Raw genomic sequence first — 21,311 nt, forward strand, 5'->3', positions numbered from 1 at the left:
GAATTCATAACCACTCAGAGATAAAGCGCATAATTTACAGTATGTGCTAAAGATAAGATAAAAGACTTGCTGGCAGGGCTGGTGGCCTTTTGCCAAGACAGACAACAAACTTCCACCTTCAGTACTTTAAACTAAGATATTTAATTTACTGTATATTACTCTTAGTGTTTACTTTGTTATTCCTCTGGGCCATAATCAAGAAGCAAAATAAAGTGTGCTTACTGTTGACAGTATAACTGTACTGTGGCAATTTCTCTAGATCCCACATCAACAACTCATCATTGACGACGTTGCCAGTACTAACCTCACAGATACCACTACACTGTTCAACAATCAAGAACAACCACAAACTGTAATCAAGCCATATTCATTCACAGAAATTAAAAATCAAGGATACAAAACTAAAGTGGATCCAGAGCAGCACTGACCTTGAATAAGACTGGCATGACATGAAATACTTTTGTCCTGCTGTGTAACTTGCTACAATTGAATCCTTCTGAAACTATTTTACACATAATTTTGCTAATACTTTTAAAAGTATTATGCGTGAAGCTCATATTGATTGAGAGACTACATGGAATTTTTGTACTTACAGACATATGTTGCACCACATGACCACTAAAAATTAACCAGTGAAGACAGATATTTTATTAATTTCCCTTATAAATTAATATAACTCTTAACCTAAAATCCTGATGTTGATTGCAAAAAGTCATTTGAGCAATTTTAACTAATAACTGCATGTTTATCAAATCCTTTTACAAAAAAACTGACAATTACAAACGTTACTTGAGTAGAGTTTGCTGAATGCCACAAGAGGGTGTCAAAACCTCCTTACTGACACAAACACGTTAACACACACATAAAATGTTAACACAAACATAAAATGCCACAATAAACCAGAATGTTTGTATTAAAATCAAATATGCATTGACAGCTTCATCTTGCATTTCTGTGCAAACATGCAGAAAGATGTATGTGGTGTTTTTGAGTTAGTGTTAGAGCCATTTGGCATGAACAATTCTCCAGTAATACTCAGGTAAAGAGGGAGTGGATGGACTGCAGTCTCACCTTGTTGGAGGCCATGTCACTGACGGAGCGGTACGTTTGGATGGTCTCTAACTGGTCCAGGCACCAGTCAAGCTCCTCCATGGTCTCCACGGCCAACTTCTGATAGGATTCATCTGGAAACAGACACACGGACATGAATTCAGGGTCCAGCCTCTGCTGCATGGCCAGAAACGGTGGTCCATTTGCGGGTGCAGTGCAGACAGGGGAGCAGTGATTTTTCATGGTGAACTGACTGCTGCTGATGTATCCATTCTGTACTGATGGTTTACTGCTCCCTCCACAATATTTCCATTGTGTCATTGACTCCGACTCAAACTCACCTACTGTGTAGTCTGTCTGGCAGTCTGTCTTTGTATTCTGCCAGTCAATTACTCTCTCTCTCTCTCTCTCTCTCTCAACTAACATAGCCTCGTGCTGATGTGTCAATGAGTCTCAGACCCAGGGGAGCTTGGTGGGAGGGACTCTAAAACTCATTCCTTCTCTGTCTCTCTTCTGTTTCACTCACATACGTATACAAAGTCTTGTCGTATGTAACATTATATTGAGAACTGAACCTAACATTGTACGTTTTTGTAAAAAATGACTGAAAATGTATTTAATTGAAGGCAAAATGAGGAGCGAATAATGAAAATGACTCATGCTCAGTTAGTCAATTACCTCAATGGGTGAATTCCACAAAAACATGTCCAGGTCATATTTCCCTCCAACAACAAAAGAAAGAAATAATCAATTATATTTTGCATAAAGAAAATGAGGCCTACTTTAAGGACCATTAAAAACATTTTTGGGTAAGTTGGGTGAGTTAGTCAAAAAAAGTAATCTATTACAGATTACTAATTACTTCTTTAAATTATAACCTGATTTTATTGCATCATCATAAAAGTAATTACATTACTTATTACTTTTCTTTTTGTGATGCCATCTCTGCTTGCTTTGTTTTGGTTTCCGTCTCTGTTTTGTTGTCCTTCACAAGAGTTAATGGTCTGAGTGATTGATTGGAAATGCCAGCACAGGTGTTTCTGATTAAATAATTATAAATAGTTTTATTTAAATTATAAATAAAATATATATATACTTATAAAAAAAATAATAATACAGATAATTAAAATGTATTACATTATTTTGGCACACAAGCATTACAAAAAGACAATACAAAAAATTGTTTTAGAATGCAATATATTGTTTATTTCCATATTATTGAACATGAGCCAATCATTGGTCTACAGTCCATAGCAATCTATTTTGTAACTGAATTCTTCAATGAGTCCGAGATTTATTATAAGGAAAAATCTATGCCGATAGTTGCTGATAGTTTGGTGTTTGGGGCTTGTTTATCCTTAAAAGTCCCACATTACAGGGGGCCTGGGTAGCTCAGCAAGTAAAGACGCTGACTACCACACCTGGGGTCACAAGCTTAAATCCAGGGTGTGCTGAGTGACTCCAGTCAGGCTTCCTAAGCAACCAATTGGCCTGGTTGCAAGGTGGGTAGTCACGTTGGTCACGGTGGTCGCTATAATGTGGCTCTCGCTCTCGGTGGGGCACGTGGTGAGATGTGCATGGATGCCGCAGAGCATAGCGTGAAGCCTCCATACGTGCTATGTCTACACGGTAACACGCTCAACAAGCCACGTGATAAGATGCATGGATTGACGGTCTCAGACGCAGAGATTCGTCCTCCGCCACCCGGATTGAGGCGAGTCACTATGCCACCACGAAGACCTAGAGCACATTGGGAATTGGGCATGCCAAATTGGGGAGAAAAGAGGAGAAAATCCCCCCCAAAATGAAAAAAAGTCCCACATTATGCAGTAAATCTTCATTTTTTCATCTTCATTATTGGGATTATGGTTAAACAAAAAAACCCATCTGGAATTCTTTAGAAAACTTTTTTCTGTGCCTGCCATATTAAGAAAAGAATAAGAAATGTTTTTGACATTCTATAAATCGATTTTAAAAACTATCGGCCAAATAATCGGTTATCGTCCTTTCCCACCACCAAAAAGTGGTTTAAGAACTCAATATACTGCATATTGTTTGTTTTATTGTCATATCATTGAACAAGCCGACAGCTGACAGCAATCTGTTATATAATGAGTTAATCAATGTGTCCAGTTCTCACAGAGCATGTTCTTGCATTCCGTCTGCACTATTTTTAATTATCGCTCTATGTACTGTATATATGCGTGCCTTAGACAGACGAATTTGGAGCGTTTCACTGGTATTAAATGTCATAAATGGCGCATTTTTAAGACAGTTTTTCAAGAATGTGTTAAACCAGTTTTTAGCATTTAGTAATTAGATTACAGTAACTAATTATTTTGTAATAAGATTACGATTATCTTAAGCACATTTGTACCCCAAATTCTCATTATTATAATGTGTCCGGGAATTTTTTGAGGTTTTGTGTAATTTGTGTAATAATAGATTCTCTACTGTAATACACACATTTTGAACTGTAGTGCATTCAATAAATCAATGAACCTCACATACCTGAAAAGTTATAGGTAAGTGCGTAAGACAAGAGCTATTATAAATAAAAAAATAAAATCAAAAAACCTATAAAGATTTAAATAATAAATACTGTACTACGATGATATTTTTTTTACATTAAATCAAATCTCTACAACAAATATTTGAATACAGCAATGATGTTGTTTTTTTTTTCTCATTATGATAATGACAAAAAAACTAAATGGTCAGTGGGCTTCATTTTTTATAAACAAAATATAATTTCTCATTGTTTTCTTTTGATTTTGGGGTGAAATATGACCCAAATATGTTCTTGACAGGTTTTGTGAGATTCCCCTGTTGGGCAATCTGTCTAATTTGTCTAATTATTAAAATATACCAGTGACATACAAGTGCCTGGATAAAGATTTGACAAGAAAATAGTAAAAAGGCCCTGGAGGAGAATGAAAAACACACACTAAAAATGCTGGTGGAGGGGGTCTGCAAAGTATCAGTCAGATTAATGAATCCACCACCCTTACAGTGAGCCTTTAACTCTGATCTTTCAGTAGACACAAGTCTTTTCCAAGGTGGTACCGGCATCAACACGACCATGACTCACAGAACTCCCCACCATCTCTGTTTGATCCCCCCGAAACAGCTTACGAGACGGAGGTATAAAATCAAAGCCAATGCTGTGTCTGCAGGAGCAACATGAGAGGCAAACTGTACTCCCCTCGTTGGCCAGCATCCAGCCAAACTCAACAGGAGCCAAGCAAATTAAAGCACTTCCTCTGAGGGTGAGACACCGCTAAACCGTGGAGCAGATTTCCGTGCGACACACAAGCTGGAGTCTCACCCCCAAGCTGACGCAGCTAGGATTCACAAAGTTTGGGTTGCAAAACATTGCATGAATAAAGAATGAAACGTTGTCTAAATAAACAAGAAAATTCCCTGCCTTGTGGCAGAATGACCTTGGCAAATGTTGCTCTGACAAGTTGATTTGTTCACACAGATCTCTTTAACACACCCCTGGGGAATCGAACCCACAACCTTCATGATGTTAGCAACATGCAATTAAGCTACAGGAACACATGAACAGCTGTAATACCTATGGCTGTCAATTTATAAAATGAATTAATTACATCATATCTGATTAATAAACCTAATTAATCGCATATCAATATTCAGACAGTTTGAAAACAGTGATTATTTTTGCAATTCCGTTTGGTGACACTAGTGGCGCACTTCAGCTTTCAATAAATGTTTGCCTTAGGACAGTCTAATGAACAAGAATTCATTTAAAACAATCAGTTAGGGAGAAAAGAGACAAAACAGAATGCTCATTTCCTCAGTCTACTTAAAGTGTTCAGCACATTCAGAAATGGTTTTCTGCTGTGGATTGAGTAAGGCAGATAACTGATTACTACAGCATTAATCATGCTTATATGGTCATATGGCAGAAATACCATATGCATTATATAAAATGAGGCAAACGCTTCAATGAATCTGACTCCTAGAGTTTAACTGATGAACTAATCGCTGGAGTTCCAGCGAGCACCTATGAATAAAGCGACCACATCAAACAAAGAGCACCGGATAACATGTGTGTGGCTGTTATGAAACCAAGCAAAGATTTTGCATTAACCCTGCTGACGTCTGTGAGGAATATACAGTGCATTACTCCTGGTGAATAAGGTCATTTTAGAAAAGCCTCCTGTGCTCAAGATGTTTCACATATGGGGCACATTTAAGCCGTGTGTGTAGATCTGAAGTCTGGCATGGATACACAGGAATAACACCATCAATATGTCATTGCCACAGGAGTTTAAGACAGAACAACGAGTGGGCAATTTCCACCATGGGCTTAAATGAAGCCAAGCATGTGCCACTGTGAGCTAGTGATGCCATAAATCATGTCCAGGATCGTTATGAGTTATGGTAATACCTGAGGATTTAAAGGACTTTCAGAGATGATCTGAAACAGAAACTAAACATGACACCAATATATGTGTTGCTTCAACTTCGGGCACTTTTAGCACTGTGGATTTAAAGAAAATAGCCTAACTCTCAATATTGTTTTCTCCTAACAATGTAATGTCTACCAACAGTGTATTTACATGCATCACAGGAGATTTATGTAATTTTTGTCATTTTTGTTTCAGAAAGTCAGTAAAATTCCCACCACAGTGTAATTTCCACCACATCTTAAATTCTGTATGGTCTTAAATAGAATTCTGCATTGTAAATGACGGTATTGGAAATTAAATTATTTAAGTTTTTCAAATAAAATGACTGACTCCTTTTAGTCTTGCGATAAGAGTAATTTCATAGCAAAGATATTAGGTAAGGATGCACCGATGTATCGTCTGCCGATATTTAGTGGCCAATTATTGACAAAATTACATCAGCATATTGGTTATAAGCATGAAAATGCAGATATGAATTGTTTTTATATTATTTATAGTTAATTAGTAACACACTTTGTAAAAACTCTGTGAATTCAAAACCACAATCCAGAAATAATAATAGTCACAATATGTAGAAGGGTTGGCACTCCTAAGAACATGTAATATAAAATTTAATTCTTTCTCGTTCTCACTTTAATGAGGAAAAACCTGCATTACAGATGTGACAGTTGTGAAAACTGCACTTACCTATAGGTTACATGATGAGGAAAAACATCTAAAATGCTGCAGACTTTGGCTTTATGTCAGTTTGGCCTGTCATGTGTTCAACAGATCCAATCCATGTTCAATGGAAATTATTTATTGTTAGAACAGTGAAAAAGCTTGTACCTCTTTGTACATTTTTAAAGCATAATTGCTAAGTAAAACAGTGATCTGATGAGAAAATAAGGTAAGTCGCAAAATGGTTTCCATGGTTAAACCAATATAAATGTATAATATCATAAATATATTTATTTATTTGTTAAGTAGTTAGGTAAAAACAGTTTGCCAGTAATTTTTGCAAAATAAATCCTTCAGGGTGACACAAAACCTGTTCACATGGTTTCTTTGGTAATAATGACCAGTTGATTGTACATTACCCCTTAACACAACTACGAATAATGAAAATGAAAAAAGAAGGAAAATAATATGTTATTATTTATAATTATTGATTCTGAAGTGTAAGAGAAGAGTATATCTCTGATATGTAAATTGTCTCTTGAATGTGATCTCTCCTGTCTGATCCATATTCCGTTTTTAGTGTTGTCAACATGATGTCAGCATTAAGGTCAGTAAAGTGCAATAGTTCTAGTACATGTAGACAGAATCTTGAAAACTTCCAAATGTACCCTACTATTAAAGCTATTGGAGGAAGCTGGGGTGGTAACAGAAACGTGATTATCTAGACATCTCCCCACATACTGTAGATTCAGTTTCAAACTTAAGGAAGGAAATGATCTGACTAGTATTTTTTTTAATCCAGTCAACTGTTTTATCTGTCCCTGTACTGGGTGACATTACGGTTGCAATGCAAACAGCTGATGGCAAAATCACCACCTTTCCCCTTTACACTTAAATGTCATAATGTATTCATAGTTAACATTTTAACACATCCAGTTCCTTTGTTGGATTGATTACTGACTCTGTGTAATTATTAGGTTCAGCAGTTTGTGTGCAAAACTCTCATACCATAAATTTATGCAAGAGTGCTCTTTACTCGACTCACTCGCACAAAAAACAACAGATTCTATATTTGTCAAGCCGCATCAAGAGGCACTGGAAATGCAAATATGGAACTCAAAGCAAATCTTCAATAATTTAATAATACAACGACTTTCCCCACACTTTATCGACATAATTTTACATGTTTCAAGATGCACTCCTTTGTTGTTTGCTTAAACTTTTCTGTGAATGACAGTGTTGGGTGATATTCCATTGTTGAGCTTCAATGATGATTTAATTCTACCATACAAAGTCTGCAAATGACTGTACTTTTGTTACACATCCCATCTGGGACTGTTTAATTTATAAATAAATTAATGTAAAGAGGGTCTTTCGCTGCTAGGGACTTTTGTGTGTACAGTATATGTGTGTAGAAGATTCAACAATAAGGAAGCGGGAAGCGGGGTGGCAGTCCAGGTAAATCAAGCTTTAATGGTTTTTCCCAGTATAACAAACAGTCTTTGGCTTTTCAGCTTCACAGCAGGGCATTTATTCTTCAGCTTCACAACAAGGTATCTACTTTAGCTTTAGTCATAAGAGACAACATAAACTCATAAATATTTAAGTTTAACAGCTTTGCAGCGTTTAGCTTCACGGAATGTCAGGTCTGTGTGACTGGGAATCTCTCTGCCTCACTGACGTTCTCGGCGGCTTTTTCAAGTTCATCTCCTTCGTCACTGTAACAAGACGCAGGTGTTATGCATCATTAATCACCAAGTGATGGCCCTTACTGCTTCCTCTCTCCCCAGTGACAGACAAATGACCACGTCCCGCTCCACATACCCCCACCGCCTGACAGGCCCGGGCAACGTTCGGACTGCTACCCCCCCCCCCCATTCCTGGAGAGGAAATCAGCCACAACCATCTGTGGCCCTGGCCTGTGGACCACCTTGAATTTGAAGGGCTTAAGTGCCAGGTACCAACGAGTGATCTGCGCGTTGGTATCCTTCATGCGGTGGAGCCACTGAAGCGGGGCGTTATCCGAGTGGAGGATTACCCCAGCAGGTAATAGTGGAGGGTTAACACCGCCCACTTGATGGCCAGACACTTTTTTCGATCGTGCTGTACTTAGTCTCTCTCAAAGAGAGCTACATACAGCACGGGGCGCTCCACCCCCTCCACCTCCTGCGAGAGTACGGCCCCCAACCCCCTCTCTGATGTATCCGTCTGTAAAATGAAGGGAAGAGAGAAGTTAGGAGCATGTAGGAGCGGCCCGCCACAGAGTGCAGATTTCACTCTCGTGAAAGCCTGTTGGCATGCCTCCGTCCACTGGACTGGATCTGGCGCCCCCTTTTTAGTGAGATCAGTCAAGGGGCTGGTGATATCAGAAATTTTGGCACAAACCTTTTGTAATAGCCAGCCAACCCCATAAACTGTCTCACCTCCTTTTTGGACTTGGGACGTAGGCAGGCCGCTATAGCTGTGGTCTTATCAATTTGGGGTCATACCTGCCCATGACCCAAGTGGAAGCCCAGATACCGTACTTCCACCCACCCAATTGTGCACTTTTTCGGGTTTGCCGTCAGTCCCTCCCGCCTCAGCGCGGCTCTTAGATGCTGCATATGCCTCTGCCAAACATTACTGTATATGATAATGTCATCCAGATAGGCAACAGTATATGCGGCGTGTGGCCGGAGGATCTTATCCATTAGGCACTGGAACGTGGCGGGAGCCCCGAACAAACCAAACGGAAAAGTGACGAATTGGTGTAATCCGAATGGTGTGGAAAAGGCAATTTTTTCTTGGGATAATGGAGTTAAGGGGATCTGCCAATATCCCTTAGTTAAATCCAGTGTCGAATAAAATTGAGCTGCACCCAACCGATCAAGCAGTTCATCAATTCGGGGCATTGGGTATGCGTCAAATTTAGACACCGCGTTGACTTTCCGGTAATCAACACAGAACCGGACTGAACCGTCACTCTTAGGTACAAGAACAACCGGGCTCGCCCAATCGCTGTGCGGTTCTTCTATTACCCCATTTCAAGCATTGCCTTTAATTCATCCCGAATTACCTTTTTCTTGTGCTTGGGTATGCGGTATGGCTGACTACGCACAACCACTCCCGGTGGGGTCTCGATATGGTGCTGTATGAGGTTAGTACAACCAGGAAGAGGAGAGAACATGTCCGCAAACTCTTTTTGCAACCTGTCCACCTCTGTGAGCTGGGATGGTGAGAGGTGGTCTCCACAAGGGACCGTGTTGAATGGATCGACTTTGAACTTGCTTGAGCTCTGCCCTCTCCAGAACTACCGTCGCCATGGACACGGGGACCACCTCTCTCCATAATTTAAGGAGGTTGAGGTGGTAAATTTTACGTGCCCCACCTCAATCCGTTCATTTAACTTAATAATCAAGGTCCCCGACTTGCCGTGTAACCTCAAAGGGTCCTTGCCACTTGGCGAGTAATTTCGAGCTTGATGTGGGGAGTAATACAAGTACTTTGTCTCCCGGTGCAAATTCCCATTGCTGGGCACCCCTATTATAGAGCCAGCTTTGTCTCTTGGGCTTGGAGCAAATTCTGTTGTGACAACTGACCCAGTGTGTGTAGCTTTGCTCGAAGATCAAGGACGTACTGAATTTAATTTTTGCACTGGGAAGGTCCTTCCTCCCACTCCTCCTGTATGATGTCAAGCACCCCGCGGGGCCAGCGTCCATACAGGAGCTCGAAGGGGGAAAACCCTGTGGAGGCTTGCGGGACCTCCCTGACTGCAAATAATAGGGTTTCCAGCCATTTGTCCCAATTCCTGGCATCCTCGTGCACGAACTTGCAAATCATATTTTTCAGGGTTCGATTAAATCGTTCCACCAGCCCGTCAGTTTGCGGGTGATAAACGCTGGTGCGAATCAATTGAATCCCCAGCAATTCATAAAGTTCGCGTAGTGTTCGTGACATAAATGTTGTGCCTTGGTCAGTGAGGATTTCTTTCGGAATCCCCACCCGGGAGATAATTTTGAAGAATGCCTCCGCAACACTGCATGCTGAGATGTTGCATAAAGGCACCACTTCCGGATATCATGTTGCGTAATCCACCAGGACTAATACAAAGCAGTATCCGCGTGCTGACCGTTCTAATGGGGGCCTTGATTAACGGTACCGGGCGCAATGGCACTCTTGGGGTGGCCGGTGGATTCACCAACTGACATTTGCAGCATGCCGCACACCATCTGCGTACATCCCCGTAAATGCCCGGCCAATAAAAGTGGGCCATTAGATGGTGCAGTGTTCATTCTTGTCCTAAGTGACCCGCCATAGGATTGTGGTGAGCCGCCTGGAAAAGTGTTTCCTGAAGGCTCCTTGGGACTAATAACTGGGTTGTATTTTCATGGGTTTGAGTGTCCTGCGTCACTCGATACAACCGGTCCCTAATAATTGAAAAGTACGGATATGTAAGGGCAATGACTGGTTGGAACTGCTGGCCATCGATTACTCTCATTTGGTCAAAGGCGTGCCTAAGGGTTTCATCTCGTGACTGCCCTAGAGGGAAGTCCCCCTCCGGGAATTCCCTAAGTGCAGGAATGCCAGAGGATTCCCCTCCAGTGTCATTCTGATGCTGAGCAGACGTGGACGGCCCCGGCTCCACCTCACCAGCCATCGCGTCACACATCACACACCGTGTTTTTGGTTCGCAGGACCCATCCACACACAACGCTTTTAATAATTGTTTAAACCCAGGCCAATTGGTTCCCAGAATCAGTGGATGAGTGAGGCGGAAATTAACCGCAGCCTCCACTCTATGCTTTACTCCCCGAAATTGAATGACGGTAGTCACTACTGGATATTTGTGAACATCCCCGTGCACACACCTCACCATCACCTTGTGTTTTGTACCCAAAGCTCTGTCATGAACCAAGCCTTGGTGGATCGAGGTTTGATTACTTGGTATGTACGGCCCTTAATTTTTACCGGTATCCTTTACATCCCTGCTTGACCGGGGGCAGACTGTGGCGTGTGCCGGTTTGGGTGGCACCACTCCCTGTTTCCAGGAAGCGGGTATAGGGTGAGGGGGAGGAGGATGAGAAGCAAGAGAGAGAGAGAGAGAGAGAGAGAGTGAGATCTGGACTGCGGCTCGCCGGCTTCCAGGTAGGCCGCCATGTGTGCTTCAGCCAGCTGGACGGCATCATCCACCGACGTGGTGCGATGGCACTGGACCCATTCCGCTGTTCCTTGGGACAGGTGAATGATTAGCTGCTCCAGCACCATCAGGTCGATAAGATCCTCCACGCCATGCCCTTCTTCGGCCAGCACCGATCTTCGGCAGGCAGGAGCTGCTGGTCAAATGTGAACGGGCGGCCGGCGTCGCTCAAGGTGTGGGAGCGGAATTGCTGACGGAGTTGTTCAGGGCTACGGCCAACACGTTTCAGGACAGCGGTCTTCAGCTTGACATAGTCCAGGCGGTCCTCAGCTGGTAGTTGCTGCGCCGCGAGCTGGGCCTCCCCGGAAAGCAGCAGCAGCAGCAAGTGGAGGGCCTCCGGCTCATCCTGGGGGCCCATCTTTAGGAGCAGCAGCTGTGGCTTCATCACTGCTTCCGGGGGGGATTGGTGGAGGGTCTCCTGGATGCTGGCCAGGGCACGGATGACTTCATCCAGTGGTGAGGTGTCCATGGCGACCAATCTTCTACCTTATTCCCGGGTTTCGGCACCAGTGTAGAAGATTCAACAATAAGGAAGCAGGAAGCGGGGTGGTAGTCCAGGTAAATCAAGCTTTAAAGGTTTTTCCCAGTCTAAAAAACTTTGGCTTTTCAGCTTCACAGCAGGACATTTACTCTTCAGCTTCACAACAAGGTATCAACTTTAGCATTAACATGAATAACATAAACTCATAAATATTTAAGTTTAACAGCTTTGCAGCGTTTAGTTTCACGGAATGTCAGGTCTATGTCCATCGTCACTGTAACGAGACACAGGTGTTACGCATCATTAATCACCAGGTGATGGCCCTTACTGCTTCCTCTCTCCACAGTGACAGACACATGACCATGTCCCACTCCACAATGTGTTACTTGCACAGTTCAAATTCGCTCTCAAAGCTCCAACCATTTTTTTAATTCACACAGAACAGAATGAAACAGTTACAATGTCAATTTATGTAAATGCATAAAAAATTAAAGCCATGTTAAACATATTTAGTTTGTCACACGTTTATGTTAACAGCTCTAATATGTGTCAGCAACAGCAAAAACAGCATTTTAAAATTATTATAATACATATATAGAATTATATAGCTAGGTTCCAAGAAGTTTCATCATTCCTACATACTTCACATGTGAACACTGTTACAACATTCAAACATGTGCACACTGACAGAGCACATTTTCAGCATTCTCACACTGAACATACAGTTCAGTTCAAACCTGTAGTTCATACAATGACACAATCAAGAAGATTGTGATGTTGATAATTAAACTAAAGTCAATGTCATGAGATGTTGCACAATTTCCTTGCCGCACAACCCCATGACGTACTTCACAAGTAAGTGAACGTTGAGACCTTTGAGATGTCAATCCCTTCCATAGCGCATATAGCTCTCAGTGTCTGTTTGATTTGCCCACCGTTAGACACCCTTTACAAAAGACCATAGTGTAGATTTACCCAGCATCCTTTCTGTCCCACAAACAACCTCTGTGAGGGCAGTTGGACATTCCACAAGCCCCTCACCTGTTTACCACCATACACTGCTCCTCTCTGTCTGCTTGCGTCCCCGGTTGCACCGCTGATGTATGGGCCAGTTTTCCCCAAATCTACCTATAAAGAGCCCAATATTCGACAGCAGCTCATTCTGACCAGTCCTGCTGAATGTGACTCATAAAGCTGCAAACTCACGACAGCTGTGTGATTCACATGCGTTTTAATGTCACTGCCAATTATATGTCATTTCAGAGTTGAGTGGCCAGGCTGATGCTGTTAAAATACCCCATCACAAGGACCCACTGAAAGCCAACAGATTGTCACTGTAAAGCATGTGTCTTATTGGAAGGTCAAGATGCCTAATGATCATCTGTCTGGCTTTTAAATATGACAGTTAATCATGAGCTGATTCTACCAAATTTCCAAATTCTAGTAATCACATTCTACGTTTAAACATGCTTCCAGTTGTTTCAGGGACACACATTCCCACAATACAATCCAAATGAGCACATTTTAATCCAAGAATATAGGTTATCTATTTAAAGGCCTTTGCACACCTGAGGCGACGTGATAATGCGAAACGATCACTGATGAATGGCCTTTTCACATTAAAAGTGAGGCGAATGATCTGCATTAACACCTTTACAATAGGTGGCACTAATCGACAAGCAATTTTACCCCGGTACGGTAGTTTACGCAAAGCACTTTCCAGCTGGTCTGCCCTTTGCCCAACATGGATGAGAATTTTTTTTTTATTTCACTACGAGCTGCAATAGTGATGACCAATTTGTTGTTGATTTGCTCAATGAGAAAGAAAACATTTGAGACTTTTACAAACTATTTCAGTTCACCTGCTGGACAAGTTGAATTAAAGTTTCATCATGTATACACAGTCTGAGGGATGATTAAAAAGAATCGAATGTAAAAAATAATGTTGACGTATAAGTAAGGTTTAATGTACCGTCAACGGGTTGTTATTGCAAAGTAAATCCAGACAGGGCGATCAGGAAACAGATGTGAAGTGGAGGGGTCTTCTATCAATTTATAGTGGGATAACAACCTGCTGTCTGTACATTATCCCGCTTATTACACAGCTACTAACCAAATACAAAAATAAATGGACATGAAACATTGATTTGCAATGAAATTATGTTATTATATAAGAAGAAAGAAATCGCTGAACAGCTAAATTTCCACCGGTTTGCGTCGGAGTTCTGGTGGTGTTTATTTTGCAAAATTACTGTCTGACTGCTCATTATCCAGCTTAATATAAGACTAACTGCCAAAAAAAAAAATACGTAAACTGACATGAAATATTGATTTGCGTTGAAATTATGTTATTATATATGAAGAAAGACATTTCTGAACAGCTGATTTGCACCTCCGGAGTTCTGGTGGTGTTTATTTTGCGAACATTACTGTCTGACTGTTCATTTTCCAGGCATTTCATCACTGGGTGAAAAAACAAACAAAAAAAAAACAACAACTTTGCTTTGTCGTTGCGTGAATGGCTTCATAGAAATCTATTGTTATCCTAATTTATGAAAATACAACTGTTCATTGTTAGTTCATATTGCATTAACTAATGCTAACATATATAACTTTTCATTTAAAAAAATTATTAGTTTACTGTAATATATGTACCATTTTTAAAGAAAACATGAGTGAGCAGGCAAAACACATTTCTTTTATTTCTTATGGGATTCATGTTCAACTGTAGGTTATAACAGAATGGCACAATCTTAAAACAAAACATAGCAACAAAGAAAAAAATGAAATGACCCCTGTTCAAAAGTCTGCATACCCTTAGTTCTTAATACTGTATATTGCCCCCTTTAGCATCAATGACAGTGTGCAGTCTTTTGTAATAGTTGTCTATGAGGCCCCAAATTCTTGCAGGTGGTATAGCTGCCCATTCATCTTGGAAAAATGCCTCCAGGTCATGCAAAGTCTTTGGTCGTCTTGCATGAATCGCACGTTTGAGATCTTCCCAGAGTGGCTCGATGATATTAAGGTCAGGAGACTGTGATGGCCACTCCAGAACCTTCATCTTTTTCTGCTGTAACTACTGGAGGGTCAACTTGGCCTTATGCTTAGGGTCATTGTTGTGCTGGAAAGTCCAAGAGCGTCCCATGCGCAGCTGTCGTGCAAAAGAATGCAAATTGTCTGCCAGAATTTTCTGATAACATGCTGCATTCATCTTGCCATCAATTTTCACAAGATTCCCTGTGCCTTTAGAGCTCACACACCCCCAAAACATCAGTGAGCCACCACCATGCTTCACAGTGGGGATGGTATTCTTTTCACTATAGGCCTTGTTGACCCCTCTCCAAACATAGCGCTTATGGTTGTGACCATAAAGCTCTATTTTGGTCGCGTCACTCCAAATTACAGTGTGCCAGAAGCTGTGCGGCATGTCAAGATGTTGTCGGGCATATTGTAACCAGGCTTTTTTGTGGCATTTGTGCAGTAAAGGCTTCTTTCTGGCAACTCGACCATGCAGCTCATTTTTGTTCATGAAATTGTTGTATTGTGCTCCTTGAAACAACCACACTGTCTTTTTCCAGAGCAGCCTGTATTTCTCCTGAGGTTAGCAATGGGTTTTTCTTTGTATCCCGAACAATTCTTCTGGCAGTTGTGGCTGAAATCTTTCTTGGTCTACCTGACCTTGGCTTGGTATCAAGAGATCCCCGAATTTTCCACTTCTTAAAGTGATTGAACAGTACTGACTGGAATTTTCAAGGCTTTGGATATCTTTTTATATCCTTTTCCATCTTTATAAAGTTCTTTTCTGCTCCCCATGGCTCAGTATCTAGCCTGCTCAGTGAATCCACATGAGAGCTAACAAACTCATTGAATATTTATACACAGACACCAATTTCAATTTAAAAAGCCTCAGGTGTGGGAAATTAACCTTTAATTGCCATTTAAACCTGTGTGTGTCACCTTGTGTGTCTGTAACAAGGCCAAACATTCTTTGTATGTCTTTGTATATTGTTTAGTATGTAAACTTTTGATCAGGGCCATTTGGGTGATTTCTATTACCATTATGATTTAAAAAGGAGCCAAACAACTATGTGATAATAAATGGCTTCATATTATCACTATCCTTAAATAAAAGATCAGTCATATTTTCAAAATCAATGACAAAATGTCACAATTTCTGCCAGGGTATGCAAACTTTTGAGCACAACGGTAAATAAAATGGCCAAAAAAAATCCCACATACGTACAATGAAGGAGAGACCTGAGCCATTTCTAGGGACCAGAATATCATAAAACTTTGGGGTGGACTTGTGCAAGTAAGCAGCCACCAGTGTTGGGTGTAATCCAATTACAAAGTAATTAATTACTGTACTTAACTTTTTAGTACAAAAAGTAGTGTAACACATTACATTTTAAATTACTGCAATCAAATCACAGTTATTGACATTAAATTACATTAATTACTATTAAGAACATTGCGATATACATTTCTAAAATAGTATTATTTATGTAGACTTGTGTATGACAATGAACAAGGAGGAAATATAGACATGATTTTGAACTCTTTTAGTTTTCAGAAAGTAACTTAAAAGTAATTAATAATCTGATTACTTTTAAATCGGTAAATTAATAAGTAATCTGATTACAAGTAATCAGTAAAGTCAGCAATCTGATTACAATTTAAGAGAAGTAATTGGCCATTTGCAGTGGATTACTTTTTGAGTAACTGTCAGCCACCTAGCAATAGCATACAATACACTAGCAACTGCATAGCAATGCTCTAGAACCTAACCAGAAGACCATAGCAACACCATAGCAACAGCCTAGTGTGGCAAGGGTACACAACACCCTAGTCTGACAAGGGTATATTATACATATATGCTGCGTTCCAATCGACCAATAGTGGCCTGCAAAGTGGACTTCAGACAGTTTTCAGCCATTTTAAGTGAGATTTAAATCCGAAGGGAGCGTACATGTTCAGTTGAAAGGGCACTCCAAATGGCATAGGAAATAAGTGTTACAAGTGATACATCACTTCACAGAAAGTGGAGAGGGAAATTTACCTAATAGTCATTGCAAACCATCAGAGTACTGACGTGGTGTGGCAAAAATAAACACACAAAAAAAAAAAAATAGAAGGGGTTTGAGACCCTGCCGTTTTAATTAAACCTTATTCACCTCAGGTGTGCTTTCTATGGGTTATGCGCGAGTGCAAAGCGCACAAGATGCGACCGTTCTATCCATTTTCATTACAATAGGTCTGAATAACAAGGAACTGAATGCACTGGCTCCGAATGCACTATATTTGGATATAAATACTTTATGGCCTGGATAGATACTGATATTTTACTGATTTAGTGTTTTTGTCAGTGTTATTTTTGTATTTATACTTAATGGTATGGTACTTTCCCATATGTCTAACCTACATATGTCCAAAATGAACCCAGCATGGAGGTTATTTGTTGAAGCTGATGAATTGGTGGAATTTAGCTCATTGAATCATGCTCTAGAGGCCGAGCACATGTTTGTCCTCTGGCATGGCTCATTGGCTCTCACCATCCCACTCTTGTTTTTGTTTGTCTGAGCTTAGCACGTGGGCAGGAGGACTAGAATGCCAAACAGCTCCATGAATCAATGTTAGCTGTTATATTGGGGTCACCTGCACTCAGCAGCAATGGGACGACTGCCAAATATGATGGCCATGATGACCTGCAGTCCAAACAAAAGGCTCGAACCATAAGAGAGTCCTCCAACTAAATTAAAACAAAGTGTCAGTATCCTCTATTAATTGAAAGAGCACTTAAACAGTTGATGCCCATAAAATAGTACAGAGACACATCTTTGAATGAGTATAGTCAAATAATGCCACTAGAGATCTTTGCATTGAAAATAATGACCTACATTTTGGGTTTCTACATTTTTTGTATCTTTAAATGTGTTTTATTGTTTATGGTGTTAACTTTTTTATCCTGCTGTGGTCACTATGTATTTTTGTTGTATGGAAAAGAGCTGCATTAAGATTATTCATATAATAATAATAATAATAATAATAAAGCATACAAGTTTGGAACAACATGAGGGCGAGTAGGCTAAATGATGGCAGAATTTACATTTTCTATTCCTTTAAGGGTCTTGTGTAGGTTATTTGACATTTGTTGCTCCTACAAAACACTTACTTGGGGGTCTTTTACAGTTTACAAAAGTGGTTTTATCTCGGCCTACATCTATGCTGCAACTCTGGTAAACAACTCTTTCCACTCCCTTTCTCCCTCTCTTTTACTTTATTTCATCTCTCTCTCTCTCTCTCTCTCTCTCAGCCTCTTTCACGTCTGCAACTCATCTCTTGCCTGTTTGACAGCCTCCACAATGCACCATAGAGAGCTGTTGGCCAGAAATTACTTTAGGGAAGGGACGCCAGTCAGCTTTACAGCTCTGCTGACGTCAATGGCATAATTCAAATACTAACCAGGGTGCACGCTTTAAGACCTGCACTACCACTTTGCAGCTTGGGTGAAAATCCTGGGACTGGAGTTGCTCTGAGGGTGGAATGGATCTATTTTGAGAAAGCATGTGAGAGTTCAAATGAGTTTAGATTGCATGTTATAAGCCAGGCTAAGTTTAAAAACGGCCAAGTAAGACGTGAGAAAGATGTGTGAATTTTTCTCAAAAGCACAACAATCTGTTTCGTGTTACAGTTTTTTCTTTATAGTTTAAAGAATTACAGAACTACAATATGTAAAAAGACTCCTGTTATACAGTCTTTAACCTCAACGATATGAGCAGGACACATTGGAAGTGTCTTAAATTGACATCAGAGCTAGAAGTATTACACCAAATTTCATTTCATACAAAGACTTATGTATGAATACCCTGCTGAAAAGACAAGCAAAGACCAGCATGACCTTATTGGTAAACTGGGTTAACCAAGGACTGTCAATCAATAGTGGTGGGGATGTAGATTTTTCCCAGTGACGAGTCTTTTGAAACCGTTTACCAAAGAATTCATTCAGATTTGTTCACTGTTTCGTTCAGTCAAGATTCCTGAGGATATTTACACCAGTAGGTGGTTTGAGTATTTCTCTAACTGCTGATCTCCGGGGATTTTCACACACAACAGTCTCTAGAGTTTACTCAGAATGGTGCGAAAAACAAAAAACATCCAGCAAGCGGCAGTTCTGTGGGCGAAAATGGCTTGTTAATGACAGAGGACAGAAGAGAATGGCCAGACTGGTCCAAGCTGACAGAAAGGTGACAGTAACCCAAATAAACTTGCGTTACAACAGTGCCATGCAGAAAAGCATTTCTGAACATACAACATATCGACATTGAGGCGGATGGGCTACAGCAGCAGAAGACCCCTTTCGGGTACCACTACTGTCAGCTTAGAACAGGAAACTGAGCCTGCAGTGGGCACAGGCTCACCAAAACTGGACAGTAGATGATTGGAAAAACATTATAGATGGTAGCCCCACTTTCATCAACAAAGCATTTCGATCCGCAGAATCAAAATGTCGCTCACTGAACGTTTTTTGTTTTTCACACCATTCTGAGTTAACTCTAGAGACTGTTGCATTGGAGAATCCCAAGAGATCAGCAGTTACAGAAATACTCAAACCAGCCCGTCTGGCACTAACAATCATGCCACGGTCGGAATCACGGAGATCAAATTTTTTCCCCATTCTGATGGTTGATGTGAACATTAACTGAAGCTCCAGACCCATATCTGCATGATTTTATGCACTGCACTGCTGCCACATGATTGTCTGTTTAGATAATCGCATGAATAATTAGATGTACAGGTGTACCTAATAAAGTGGCCGGTGAGTGTATATTATAAATGCATATACATATAGTATACTGTATAAAAATGTATACAACAGTTAGTTCCGGTCATCGAATCTGATATGACGAGAGGCATTCCAAGAGTCCTGATAGCTCAGATCATCAGCACTAAGATGCTTTACTGTTTGTATCACTCCGCTTGTGTTCGTGGCATTCAAAACTAATGTAAAACAGCAGTGTAGATGTGCAAATTTTCATTCATCACTGTGACATTAAATATTTGAGCCAGCAGGTGGCGACAAAAGACTATCTTGTATGTGCTATAAGCGAGTTGAGCTGATGTTGACACACTATGTCAGTAAGTGCGCAAATTTCTTTGAAGTCACCTGGAATTGTCTCTCACTTCATGATCGCTCGGATAACTACTACACTATGGCTGAGAAACAGAATTAAACTCACAGCTTCAGCATTACTGCACAGCTGAGAGTCACAACAGAAGGAGTAATCAAACACGCTCAGGGCGCCTACCTGATACAAGTTTCTGAGTTGGGAGAAGACGTAAACTTTCAACATGGCGGAGGAGAGAATGCTTTCTGTGTCTGTGTCAAAATAAAAGTTCTGCAAGAAATACACAAGAATGAAACTGGCGTCCTCCATGTTTTCTCTCTGACAACAAAACACTTGAACGTGAGTGAAATACTCATAGGTTAATTCCGATAGCTCGTATGGCACTATTACTATCACACTACAGCTGAGGAATAGAGTTAAACTAACAGCTGCAGCATTAATGTTCATCTCTGCAACAGACGCATTTTTACATACTCAGTCTCTCTCTTTCTCTCTCTCTCTCTCACACACATCCTTGTTTCTCTATTAACTTGTTAGAAACAGCCCATGCTTTTGTTACTAGTTCTAAAGTTAAGTTTTCAGATTAGTAACGGAGGTTTAGGCGCATCTTTTGAAATAGCAAAGGCAGATCCTGAATCCGTGGTGTAAGAAAGTAGTTCCACACACAATTTTTTTGGGTAAAATCCTGGTAAATGGTTGAATGAAAGCAATATCAAACTCACAATCGTGCTGTACTGTCCATCTTTCAGCACGGCTGTGATTACCTGTGGCCTCGTGCATTCAACTGAATCACAGCCATGCTGATAGATTAACATACAGCACTCTTGCTTATGTGATATTGCTTTATATATATATATATATATATATATATATATATATATATATATATATATATATATTTTTTTTTTTTTTTTTTTTTTTTTTGTGTATTAAGTGTAATTTTGACAGTCAGTATATTCTTGATCAGGTCCAGCCAGAATCTGTGGATTTTTGTGGATTTGTTATTTATTATTTACTGTATTTATTTTCTTGCATTTCCTGCACTTATATTAGTTTAAATTCTGTGGAATGGTTTGAAAGCCACGGTCGCACTAGACTTTGAGCATGCAAAATAACTTCAGACCCTGCACCAAAGGATATAATCTCATACAGTAGGGCTTCTGTTTTCAATACATTACAAACAAATAATATTATTATATTCAAAATATTACCATTTACTCCAGATTCATTCAACACTGCAAACCATGCAGATTTGAAATATGTATTATTTGTACTAAGCCAAGAGGTCAGTGTGTGACAATTAGATCTTCTATTGGTCAAACATCCTCTGGCTAGCCAGATTTGGAGGTCAGAGTTCAGCAAACTCGAACTTGTCTTCA

The 21,311-nt window shown here is 40.3% G+C and overlaps 1 protein-coding gene across 3 annotated transcripts in view; it reads right to left on the reverse strand.

Moving 5' to 3' along the window:
* The window catches only part of LOC127442471 (cAMP-specific 3',5'-cyclic phosphodiesterase 4B-like), a 99,697-nt gene that overhangs the window by 13,900 nt on the left and 64,486 nt on the right, over positions 1-21,311 (reverse strand). Inside the window, exons 1-2 of one of the 3 annotated variants that reach the window (XM_051700532.1) lie at positions 1,729-1,746; positions 1,072-1,184 (exon numbers count right to left, since the gene is read on the reverse strand). In XM_051700532.1, coding sequence (XP_051556492.1) covers positions 1,072-1,152 — 81 coding nt within the window. In that variant the 5' untranslated portion in view covers positions 1,153-1,184; positions 1,729-1,746. Of the gene's footprint in view, positions 1-1,071; positions 1,185-1,391; positions 1,494-1,728; positions 1,747-21,311 lie in introns of those variants that run through there. The other 2 variants (XM_051700531.1, XM_051700529.1) reach the window with 2 other exon arrangements.

The sequence above is a fragment of the Myxocyprinus asiaticus genome, chromosome 6 (genome assembly GCF_019703515.2).
Source record: "Myxocyprinus asiaticus isolate MX2 ecotype Aquarium Trade chromosome 6, UBuf_Myxa_2, whole genome shotgun sequence".
Taxonomy (NCBI): Eukaryota; Metazoa; Chordata; class Actinopteri; order Cypriniformes; family Catostomidae; genus Myxocyprinus; species Myxocyprinus asiaticus.